Source organism: Salvelinus fontinalis, chromosome 24 (assembly GCF_029448725.1).
Source record: "Salvelinus fontinalis isolate EN_2023a chromosome 24, ASM2944872v1, whole genome shotgun sequence".
Taxonomy (NCBI): domain Eukaryota; kingdom Metazoa; phylum Chordata; class Actinopteri; order Salmoniformes; family Salmonidae; genus Salvelinus; species Salvelinus fontinalis.
Window position 1 is genome coordinate 24,252,304 of NC_074688.1, and position 12,879 is coordinate 24,265,182.

The 12,879-nt window shown below is 47.0% G+C and overlaps 1 protein-coding gene across 1 annotated transcript in view; it reads right to left on the reverse strand.

Annotated features, from left to right (window-relative positions):
• LOC129822194 (multidrug and toxin extrusion protein 1-like) overlaps nucleotides 1-11,604 on the reverse strand; it is an 18,396-nt gene extending 6,792 nt beyond the window's left edge. The window contains exons 1-6 of the mRNA XM_055880261.1: nucleotides 11,344-11,604; nucleotides 10,596-10,697; nucleotides 10,245-10,313; nucleotides 9,797-9,945; nucleotides 1,139-1,181; nucleotides 905-949 (exon numbers count right to left, since the gene is read on the reverse strand). Of these exons, the coding sequence (XP_055736236.1) occupies nucleotides 905-949; nucleotides 1,139-1,181; nucleotides 9,797-9,945; nucleotides 10,245-10,313; nucleotides 10,596-10,697; nucleotides 11,344-11,511 (576 nt within the window). The 5' untranslated portion in view covers nucleotides 11,512-11,604. The remainder of the gene's footprint in view (nucleotides 1-904; nucleotides 950-1,138; nucleotides 1,182-9,796; nucleotides 9,946-10,244; nucleotides 10,314-10,595; nucleotides 10,698-11,343) is intronic.
• Between the last annotated feature and the right edge of the window lie 1,275 nt (nucleotides 11,605-12,879).

Below are 12,879 nucleotides of genomic sequence, written 5' to 3' on the forward strand. Positions count from 1 at the left end.
GGCGTGCTCTCTCTCTCTCTCTCTCTCTCTCTCTCTCTCTCTCTCTCTCTCTCTCTCTCTCACTGAATGATTGGCTATGAAAAGCCAACATTTACTCTTGAGCTGCTGACCTGTTGCACCCTCTACAACCACTGTGATTATTATTATTTGACCCTACTGGTCATCTATGAACGTTTGAACATCTTGGCCATGTACTGTTATAATCTCCACCCGGCACAGCCAGAAGAGGTCTCAGAGCCTGGTTCCTCTCAAGGTTTCTTCCTAGGTTCCTGCCTTTCTAGGGAGTTTTTCCTAGCCAGCGTGCTTCTACATCTGCATTGCTTCCTGTATGGGGTTTTAGGCTGTGTTTCTGTATAGCACTTTGTGACATCGACTGATGAAAAAAGGGCTTTATAAATACATTTGATTGATTGATTGAACTCAGATAACACAAGAGACTGGGATGAGGATGCCATCATAGAAATAAGAATGAATAGAAAGGTCGTCTCCATTCAAGTCAATGATGGCATAATGGGTGGAATGGCAGCCATGTTGAGTGTACCCATGCCAGGAAGTAAAATCCCGAAGTGTACCCTTCAATCTGTGCTGTGATTTGTTGAGTCAACTCAACTGACATAACAAAAAATACATTCCATTGCATGAGCCACATCAGTTGGCATCATTTGAATGAATATTCTTCATTACCATGGTAATCCAGCATCACTTGATAGAACATTCCCAAATACCATGAAGATGATTGCATCACAATTACCAGGCAGCCATTGCGAGTGTACCTATGAGTTTACCAGTCAATTGTAAGGGTTAAAGCATCCAAGGCCCTTCTAATAATTCTTATTTCTTTAGACGCAATGAGGTGTGAGGAACAAAACAAGTAATTTGTAGCCCAGCCCCACGGTCAATGTACCTGGTTCTGGAGATAAGAAGCCTGAAGTTGATGCAGGAAAATAGCCTGAAAGAAAGAGACACAGAGTAAATTATAAATACAGGGAGGAGAGGATGTTTAATGCAATTAAATGAAAAAACACAAAATGTACTATTCATCTGATAAGAATAGGTTAATGGAGCCATCTAGTTGAAAACTCAGACACAATTGAAGCCACTCTAAAGAAGTGGGTGTTTGATAAAACAGATGACTCACTGGTACTGCAGGTAGGTAGGCGATGACATACAGCTGTGCTATTCTGAAAGACAGAGCATGTATTCGCTGTTAAATCACACACCATTACTACACCTGTTTCCATGTATTTACCCTATACACACCACGTACTGATAAACTCTATCAATTTACCATTATGTTGTCTGTGAAAATCCCCTATTCAGGCAGCAGTGACAGAATGTTTATTGCATCTAGAAACGAACAGCAATCTGTACATCTCATTGAGTAGGTCAATTGGCTGTGAAAACATTGCTGTTATTTCCACTGAATGGAGTGTTTGGGGAAATGCCAGGGGCCACATTTGATGGCGAGAGCAGTCAGAGATGGTGTTATTGCAGCTAAGAGAATGAGGAGTTCTGTTCTCCCTCAATTAGCATACAAACAAGCATATTATCTTTATCCAGCATCAGAGGCACAATACCATGCATTGGCTGTATCTGTGATGTGTCAGGTCTGAGTCATACAGTGTGAGTAGGGCCTCCTATTTTTCCCGACCTTGTGACCTGGGAGCTAGTCACAGGGTATAACCAGGGTCAGGAACAACTCTGGAGCTAGTCACAGGGTATAACCAGGGTCAGGAACAACTCTGGAGCTAGTCACAGGGTATAACCAGGGTCAGGAACAACTCTGGAGCTAGTCACAGGGTATAACCAAGATCAGGAACAACTCTGGAGCTAGTCACAGGGTATAACCAGGGTCAGGAACAACTCTGGAGCTAGTCATCGGGTATAACCAGGGTCAGGAACAACTCTGGAGCTAGTCTCAGGGTATAACCAGGGTCAGGAACAACTCTGGAGCTAGTCACAGGGTATAATCAGGGTCAGGAACAACTCTGGAGCTAGTCACAGGGTATAACCAGGGTCAGGAACAACTCTGGAGCTAGTCACAGGGTATAACCAGGGTCAGGAACAACTCTGGAGCTAGTCACAGGGTATAACCAGGGTCAGGAACAACTCTGGAGCTAGTCACAGGGTATAACCAAGGTCAGGAACAACTCTGGAGCTAGTCACAGGATATAACCAGGGTCAGGAACAACTCTGGAGCTAGTCATCGTGTATAACCAGGGTCAGGAACAACTCCGGAGCTAGTCTCAGGTTATAACCAGGGTCAGGAACAACTCTGGAGCTAGTCACAGGGTATAATCAAGGTCAGGAACAACTCTGGAGCTAGTCACAGGGTATAACCAGGGTCAGGAACAACTCTGGAGCTAGTCACAGGGTATAACCAGGGTCAGGAACAACTCTGGAGCTAGTCACAGGGTATAACCAGGGTCAGGAACAACTCTGAAGCTAGTCACAGGGTATAACCAGGGTCAGGAACAACTGGAGCTAGTCATCGGGTATAACCAGGGTCAGGAACAACTCTGGAGCTAGTCACAGGGTATAACCAAGGTCAGGAACAACTCTGGAGCTAGTCACAGGGTATAACCAGGTTCAGGAACAACTCTGGAGCTAGTCACAGGGTATAACCAGGGTCAGGAACAACTCTGGAGCTAGTCACAGGGTATAACCAGGGTCAGGAACAACTCTGGAGCTAGTCACAGGGTATAATCAGGGTCAGGAACAACTCTGGAGCTAGTCACAGGGTATAACCAGGGTCAGGAACAACTCTGGAGCTAGTCATCGGGTATAACCAGGGTCAGGAACAACTCTGGAGCTAGTCACAGGGTATAACCAGGGTCAGGAACAACTCTGGAGCTAGTCACAGGGTATAACCAGGGTCAGGAACAACTCTGGAGCTAGTCACAGGGTATAACCAGGGTCAGGAACAACTCTGGAGCTAGTCATCGGGTATAACCAGGGTCAGGAACAACTCTGGAGCTAGTCTAAGGGTATAACCAGGGTCAGGAACAACTCTGGAGCTAGTCACAGGGTATAATCAGGGTCAGGAACAACTCTGGAGCTAGTCACAGGGTATAACCAGGGTCAGGAACAACTCTGGAGCTAGTCACAGGGTATAACCAGGGTCAGGAACAACTCTGGAGCTAGTCACAGGGTATAACCAGGGTCAGGAACAACTCTGGAGCTAGTCACAGGGTATAACCAAGGTCAGGAACAACTCTGGAGCTAGTCACAGGGTATAACCAGGGTCAGGAACAACTCTGGAGCTAGTCATCGGGTATAACCAGGGTCAGGAACAACTCCGGAGCTAGTCTCAGGGTATAACCAGGGTCAGGAACAACTCTGGAGCTAGTCACAGGGTATAATCAAGGTCAGGAACAACTCTGGAGCTAGTCACAGGGTATAACCAGGGTCAGGAACAACTCTGGAGCTAGTCACAGGGTATAACCAGGGTCAGGAACAACTCTGGAGCTAGTCACAGGGTATAACCAGGGTCAGGAACAACTCTGGAGCTAGTCACAGGGTATAACCAGGGTCAGGAACAACTCTGAAGCTAGTCACAGGGTATAACCAGGGTCAGGAACAACTCTGGAGCTAGTCATCGGGTATAACCAGGGTCAGGAACAACTCTGGAGCTAGTCACAGGGTATAACCAAGGTCAGGAACAACTCTGGAGCTAGTCACAGGGTATAACCAGGGTCAGGAACAACTCTGGAGCTAGTCACAGGGTATTACCAGGGTCAGGAACAACTCTGAAGCTAGTCACAGGGTATAACCAGGGTCAGGAACAACTCTGGAGCTAGTCATCGGGTATAACCAGGGTCAGGAACAACTCTGGAGCTAGTCACAGGGTATAACCAGGGTCAGGAACAACTCTGGAGCTAGTCATCGGGTATAACCAGGGTCAGGAACAACTCTGGAGCTAGTCATCGGGTATAACCAGGGTCAGGAACAACTCTGGAGCTAGTCACAGGGTATAACCAAGGTCAGGAACAACTCTGGAGCTAGTCACAGGGTATAACCAGGGTCAGGAACAACTCTGGAGCTAGTCACAGGGTATTACCAGGGTCAGGAACAACTCTGAAGCTAGTCACAGGGTATAACCAGGGTCAGGAACAACTCTGGAGCTAGTCATCGGGTATAACCAGGGTCAGGAACAACTCTGGAGCTAGTCACAGGGTATAACCAGGGTCAGGAACAACTCTGGAGCTAGTCATCGGGTATAACCAGGGTCAGGAACAACTCTGGAGCTAGTCTCAGGGTATAACCAGGGTCAGGAACAACTCTGGAGCTAGTCACAGGGTATAATCAGGGTCAGGAACAACTCTGGAGCTAGTCACAGAGTATAACCAGGGTCAGGAACAACTCTGGAGCTAGTCACAGGGTATAACCAGGGTCAGGGACAACTCTGGAGCTAGTCACAGGGTATAACCAGGGTCAGGAACAACTCTGGAGCTAGTCACAGGGTATAACCAGGGTCAGGAACAACTCTGGAGCTAGTCATCGGGTATAACCAGGGTCAGGAACAACTCTGGAGCTAGTCACAGGGTATAACCAGGGTCAGGAACAACTCTGGAGCTAGTCTCAGGGTATAACCAGGGTCAGGAACAACTCTGGAGCTAGTCACAGGGTATAACCAGAACCCAGAGTTTTCGCTCATCACGAAAAACTCCTGGCCCTAATATAAGTGGTAGTGTACTATAGTGTGAGTCAGACTCCAGGCCATCTGACTGTAATAGTCAAAACTAGCCAGCTTCCACCCAGTACCCTGCCCTGAACTTAGTCACTGTTACTAGCCAGCTTCCACCCAGTACCATGCCCTGAACTTAGTCACTGTTACTAGCCGGCTACCACCCAGTACCATGCCCTGAACTTAGTCACTGTTACTAGCCGGCTACCACCCAGTACCATGCCCTGAACTTAGTCACTGTTACTAGCCGGCTTCCACCCAGTACCATGCCCTGAACTTAGTCACTGTTACTAGCCGGCTTCCACCCAGTACCATGCCCTGAACTTAGTCACTGTTACTAGCCGGCTTCCACCCAGTACCATGCCCTGAACTTAGTCACTGTTACTAGCCAGCTTCCACCCAGTACCATGCCCTGAACTTAGTCACTGTTACTAGCCAGCCTCCACCCAGTACCATGCCCTGAACTTAGTCACTGTTACTAGCCGGCTACCACCCAGTACCATGCCCTGAACTTTGGTCTCATTCATTTGACGACGGCCGTAACAGAAGATCCCACCACAAACGGACCAAGCAGCGTGGTCAGGAGGAGAGGACACGACGGAAACCCGAGAGGCAAGGGGCAGATGACGTGGGCGTCGGTGCTGAGAGGTGAGCCCGAGACCGTTTGAGAGAGGAGCGGTTGGCAGTGGAGAGGGACGAAAGAGTTTGTAGGGATTGAAGTCTGGAGCAAGACAGTCGCTTTGAGGAGTGTGTGACCCTTCAGGCACCATGCTTTGCGGTTACACGTACTGTCTCCAGTACGTATCTACAGGCCTGTGTGCTCTGTGCCAGCTCCCCGCAGTTGCCGGGCTAGGGTGAGCATCCAGCCAGGACGCGTTGTGCCAGCTCCACGCTCCAGACCTCCGGTGCGTCTCCATGGCCCAGGATATCCTGTGCTGCTCTGCACACTGTCTCTCCGGTGCGCCTTCACAGCCCAGTGCGTCCTGTGCCAGCACCCCGCAGTTGCCGGGCTAGGGTAGGGTGAGCATCCAGCCAGGACGGGTTGTGCCAGCTCTGCGCTCCAGACCTCCGGTGCGTCTCCACGGCCCAGGATATCCTGTGCCAGCTCCACGCACCCGGTCTCCAGTTTGTCTGCCCAGCCTGGTAAGCCATGTGCCAGCTCCACGCACCAGGCCTCCAGTGCGTCTCTCCAGCCCGGTGCGTACTGTGCCAGCTCTATGCACCCGGCCTCCAGTGATGATCCATGGCCAGAAGCCTCCAGTGATGATCCATGGCCCGAAGCCTCCAGTGGTGATCCATGGCCCGAAGCCTCCAGTGATGATCCATGGCACAAAGCCTCCAGTGATGATCCATGGCCCAAAGCCTCCAGTGGTGATCCATGGCCCGAAGCCTCCAGGGATGATCCATGGCACGAAGCCTCCAGTGATGATCCATGGCCCGAAGCCTCCAGTGATGATCCATGGCCCGGAGCCTGCAGTGATGATCCATGGCACGAAACCTGCAGTGATGATCCATGGCACGAAGCCTCCAGTGATGATCCATGGTCCGAAGCCTCCAGGGACGGTCTGCAGTCCAGAGCCTCCAGCGACGGTCTGCAGTCCAGACCCTTCAGCGACTGTCTGCGGACTGGGAACCCTCGCAGGCGGCTCTGGACTGGGAACCCCCGCTGAAGGTTCTAGCGGGGGTTCCCAGTCCAGAGCCGCCTGCGAGGGTTCCCAGTCCGGAGCCTCCAGCGACGGTCCCCAGTCCGGAGCCTGCAGCGACGGTCCTCAGTCCGGAGCCTGCAGCGACGGTCCCCAGTCCGGAGCCTCCAGCGACGGTACCCAGTGCGGAGCCTCCAGCGACGGTCCCCAGTCCGGAGCTTCCAGAGACAGTCCCCAGTCCGGAGCTTCCAGAGACGGTTCCCAGTCCGGAGTCCACGACGACGATCTACTGTCCGGAGTCCGCAACAACGAGCTACGGTCCGGAGTCCGCGACAACGATCTACGGTCCGGAGTCCCCGGCGACGATCCCCGCACCAGAGGCGCCACCAAAGTGGGGGAAGCCTCAAGCAGAGCGGGGTCTGCGTCCCGCACCGGAGCCTCCACCGAGATGAGATGCCCACCCGGACCCTCCCCTATAGGTTCAGGTTTGCGGCCGGAGTCCGCACCTTTGGGTGGGGGTACTGTCACGCCCTGACCTTAGGAGACCCTTGTTTATTCTCTATTTGGTTAGGTCAGGGTGTGACTTGTGTGGGCAAATCTATGTTTCTATTTCTTTGTTGGCCTAGTATGGTTCCCAATCAGAGGCAGCTGTTTCTCGTTGTCTCTGATTGGGATCATACTTAGGCAGCCTGTTTTCCACCTTAGTTTGTGGGATCTTGTTTTTGCATAGTTGCTGTCTAGCCCTGCAGAACTTTACGTTCGGTTTTGTATTTTGTTGGTTTGTCAGAGTTCAGTATTAAAAATCATTAACACTTTCCACGCTGCACTTTGGTCTCATTCATTTGACGACGGACGTAACACTGTAGCCAGTGGGTTTGGCGACGAGTATGAAGCGAGGGCCAACCAACGAGAGCGTACAGGTCGCAATGGTGGGTAGTGTATGGGGCTTTGGTGACAAAACGGATGGCACTGTGATAGACTGCATCCAGTTTGATGAGTAGAGTGTTGGAGGCTATTTTATAGATGACATCACCGAAGTCGAGGATCGCTAGGATGGTCAGTTTTACGAGGGTATGTTTGGCAGCATCAGTAAAGGATGCTTTGTTGCGATATAGGAAGCCGATTCTAGATTTAATTTTTGAATGGAGATGCTTAATGTGAGTCTGGAAGGAGAGTTTACAGTCTAACCAGACACCTAGGTATTTGTAGTTGTCCACGTATTCTAAGTCAGAGCCGTCCAGAATAAAAGTGAAGACATCAAAACTATGAAATGACACAGCAAAAAAGTGTTAAACAAATCAAAATATATTTTATATTTGAGATTCTTCAAAGTAGCCACCCTTTGCCTTGATGACAGCTTTACACACTCTTGGCATTCTCTCAACCAGCTTCACATGAAATGCTTTTCCAACAGTCTTGAAGGAGTTCCCACATATGCTGAGCACTTGTTGTCTGCTTTTCCTTTACAATGCGGTCCAACTCATCCCAAACCATCTCAATTGGGTTGAGGTCGGGTGATTCTGGAGGCCAGTTCATCTGATGCAGCACTCCATCACGCTCCTTCTTGGTCAAATAGCCCTTACACAGCCTGGAGGTGTGTTGAGTTATTGTCCTGTTGAAAAACAAATGATAGCTAGACTAAGCCCAAATGAGATGGGATGGCGTGTTCCAGCAGAATGTTGTGGTAGCCATGCTGGTTAAGTGTGCCTTGATTCTAAATAAATCACAGACAGTGTCACCCGCAAAGCACCCCCACATCATCACGCCTCCTCCTCCACGCTTCACGGTAGGAACCACACATGCAGAGATCATCCGTTCACCTACTCTGCGTCTCACAAAGACATGGCGGTTGGAACCAAAATCTCCAATTTGGACTCATCAGACCAAAGGACAGATTTCCACCAGTCTAATGTCCATTGCTTATGTTTCTTGGCACAAGCAAGTCTCTTCTTCTTATTGGTGTCCTTTAGTAGTGGTTTCTTTGCAGCAATTCGACCATGAAAGTCTGATTCACGCAGTCTCCTCTAAACAGTTGATGTTAAGATGTGTCTGTTACCAGTGGTGTAAAGTACTTTAAGGTACTCCTTAATTAGTTTTTGGGGGTATCTGTACTTTACTATTTATATTTTTGACTACTTTTGCTTTTACTTCACTACATTCCTTAAGAAAATATTGTTCTTTTTACTGCATTCATTTTCCTTGACACCCAAAGGTACTTGTTACATTTTGAATGCTTAGAAGGACAGGAAAATAGTGAAATTCACGCACTTATCAACCGAACATCCCTGGTCATCCCTACTGCCTCTAATTTGGCGGACTCACTAAACACAAATGCTTCATTTGTAAATGATGTCTGAATGTTGGAGTGTGCCAGTGGCTTTCCGCAAATAAAAAAAACAAGAAAATGGTGCCTTCTGGATTGCTTAATATAAGGAGTTTGAAATGATTTATACTTTTACTTTTGATACTTAAGTACATTTTAAACCAAACACTTTTATACACTGGGTGACTTTTACTTTTACTTGAGTCATTTTCTATTAAGGTGTCTTTATTTTTACTCAAGTATGGTTGTTGGGTACTTTTTCCACCACTGTCTGTTGCTTTAACTCTGTGAAGCTTTTATTTGTGCTGCAATTTCTGAGGCTGGTAACTCTAATGAACTTATCCTCTGCAGCAGAAGTATCTCTGGGTCTTCCTTTCCTGTGGCGGTCCTCATGAGAGCCAGTTTCATCATAGAGCTTGATGGTTTCTGCAACTGCACTTTTTTCCGGATTGACTGACCTTTATGTCTTAAAGTAATGATGGACTGTCGTTTCTCTTTGCTTATTTGAGCTGATCTTGCCATAATATGGACTTGGTCTTTTACCAAATAGGGCTATGTATACCACCGCTGTCTTGTCACAACACAACTGATATGCTCAAACGCATTAAGGAAAGAAATTCCACAAATTAACTTTTAACAAGGCACACCTTTCATTGAAATGCATTCCAGGTGACTACCTCATGAAGCTGGTTGAGAGAATGTCAAGAGTGTGCAAAGCTGTTATGGAAAAGGGTGGCTACTTTGAAGAATCTCAAATCTCAAATATATTTTGATTTGTTTAACACTTTTTGGTTACTACTTGATTCCAAATGTGTTATTTCATAGTTTTGATGTCTTCACTATTATTCTACAATGTAGAAAATAGTAAAAAATAAAGATAAACTGTTGAATAAGTAGGTGTGTCCCAACTTTTTACTGGTACTGTATATATCTATATTCCGGACTCTGCCATTGCTTGTACTGATATTTCTTAATTTGTTTCTTTCAATTTTGTGCATTTATGTGTATTGTTTTGTATAGTTAGTTATTACTAAACTGTTGGAGCTAGAAGCATAAGCATTTCGCTGCACCTGCAATAACATTTGCAAAATATGTGTATGCGACCAGTAACATTTGATTTGATTTAGACAGTGTAGTTGTTACCTGGCCACCTCAGGCTCCTGGCCCAGAGCCAGCAGGATAGACTGGGTGTTGAGGAGCATGGCCCAGCAGGGCAGACAGAAGAGCAGCAGGATCAACACACTCCTCTGGAGAATCACCCCCACACGCTGCAGGTTCCTACCACCAAATGTCTGCTCAGACACACGCACACACACACACACACACACACACACACACACACACACACACACACACACACACACACACACACACACACACACACACACACACACACACACACACACACACACACACACACACACACACACACACACACACACACACACACACACACACACACATAAACAAACAAACAAACAGCAGCATGAATGACATGAGACATAATCGCTGGGGTCACAGTCTGTGACTGTTGCATATATTTGAACTGCAACGTATACTTCAACTACTGCATTCAAATATATTTACATACCTGAGATACCAAAGTGTCACATGCTAAGGCAAGTCCACCTCCTGTTGCTGCAGTCGTAACATTAATAGTCTGAAGAAGATGATCATCAAACACATTTACAGCACACAGTTACACACAGATTTACATTTTTACGTTACATAAAATAAAAAAAAAGAGAATTGATTATATCATTGCTATCCCCTCCATTGTGGTTCTTCAAATGAACACCAGAATCTGTGAGGACCTTAGGTGATGTTGTCATCTTTCTTACCATTTTCCCGCTCTTCTCTAATCACATGCAGAGGAGCCATTTTCTTATCTAAGCTGATAGACCCCAGCAGTTTACACAACATAGCTAGAGGATTGACTCACCGCGCAGGCCAGGCCATAGCCAGCTAACACTGCATTCCCCAGGCGACCACAGAACATAGTGATGACAAACGGAAGCAGGTAGTTTAGGATTCGAGACAGCAGCTAGGGGAAAAGACATGCATAAACAATAACAAACACCCCATTGGGCAAAACTGGTTGAATTTCCGCATCACTTCAACCCAAAGAATGTATGTAATGATGTTGAATCAACGTTAAAAACGTATTGGATTTGTAAAACGTCATCAACGTAAGGACATTCCACCTCACTTTCAACCTAAGTCCAATGACATAGTGACATTTTTTGTTGATTTCACACTGAATTTACAATAGTTGACAACTCAACCAAATGTAAATCCAAACTAAACGCTGAACTGACATCTCTGCCCAGTGGGAGAGACATTACTTCTAAGTTAATCAAGAGAAATCTACTTTAAACACTAGTTCTGATGGGCTTTAGTGACCCTCGGAGTGTACTTTTAAGAAATCATAGAGCCATTAGTATGCACTGCACAGTTCATCCTGTAGCCTAGTATTTCAGTCTCACAGAGTAGTCTACCTATAACCCTAGCAACAGAGCTATCCACTTCCAAACAGGGCCACACAATAGTTGTGTACCAAATGGTACCCTATATTCCCTATATAAGGCACTACCTGTTAAAAAGTAGCGTTCTATATAGGGAGTATATGGTGCCATTTGGGAAACCCACAATAACACACAACAGGCTAGGTGGGCAGTGCCAGTCCTTACCAAGGGTCCAGTCATCCGGAGAATGTGGTAGAGCTCCTCTCTATGTGCCAGGGGGATTCTGTGCCTTACCCAGCGGCAGCAGAACAGTTTGTCACTAGACTCCTCCATTATAGGTAAATTAGAATTAGAAGTGGGCCCAGATGCCAGTGTCGGCCCAGAGTCTTCCATCCCAGCCTCTGTGTCTGTGTGTGTCCCCTCTCAGTCCTATGTAGTGTTACTGTTGGGACTGTGCTGTAACTCCCATGTCACTGTCAGCCAGACAGCTCCTCTGCAGCTGTGGAAGCACTGCTCTGGTCAGCAGGTCACCAACGCAAAGTTTCAACATCCCAAAAGGCTTACTCATTGAATAAAAGTGTGAGACATCTCAAGTGCCTTGGCATTGCATAATATAAGGAATCAGATAAATAGATAAGTAGAACAAAAATTCTTCCCAAAAGACATCAACAAGGACCAAGAGATACAGACCAATAAATACCACTATTTATTTTATATTAACAGGTCTTTTAACTGAATGGCTAATTCTTGTTGGGTATTTATGCTTTGTTTGTATCTCAGGGATGGGGGTGGAGTTGAGTGAATCATTATGCGTGTGCCAACAGAGAGAAACATAAATAGTTACAATGTGGCATAGATGTAATTAACCTTATCCTCTTCCTCTGTACTCAATGTGAATAGAAATGAGATAGGTGATTAAGAGCATTCAATGTTTGTGGATAGTATTTTTATGACAACAAACTTAGCTTATGACCAAGCAATCAACCTCAAACCCAAAGTAAATGTCAGACTATTCAACTAGATGTGTGTTGATCATTAGGAAGGATGTAGCATCAAACATAAACGTGGCTGACAATCTCCCTCGTCAGAGGAGCAAAGATACCCCAGCCAGTACACTGGCCTATTGCAACAGAAGATGCAGCCTGTGGTATTGGCAGGGGAAAGCTTAATTTACCTGGCCATCTGTAACACTGCGACAGCAGACGGCAATGCAAATGGGAAAAATATACTGTATCTTATGGATGGAATACATCCTTATTATATTTTTACCTTTATTTAACTAGGCAAGTCAGTTAAGAACAAATTCTTATTTACAATGACTGCCTACTTGTAAAGCCCCCCCCCCCCCCCCCCCCCCCCAGGCCAAATCCTCCCCTAACCCGGACGACGCTGGGCCAATCGTGCACCGCTCTATGGGACTCCCGATCACGGCCGGTTGAGATACAGCCCGGGATCAAACCCGGGTCTGTAGAGACGCCTCTAGCACTGCCTTAAACAGCTGTGCCACACTATGTATTCTCATGACAACTTTATGGAAAGGTGCTGTTGTCTGAAGTTCGTTTATGGAGGAGAATTACAAACCAAAACCAGTAGACACACTCAAAAACTATAAAGACACCCATCAGGTAGAGAGAACTGATGACAGTGACAGGGAGATGTAGTATCTATCTGCACTCCCACTCTCTCAGCACAGGAGGGGGCAACAGGGCTGTAAATACTTGGAGGGATGAAAGCTGTCTAAAATCTCAATAGCTATCAAAA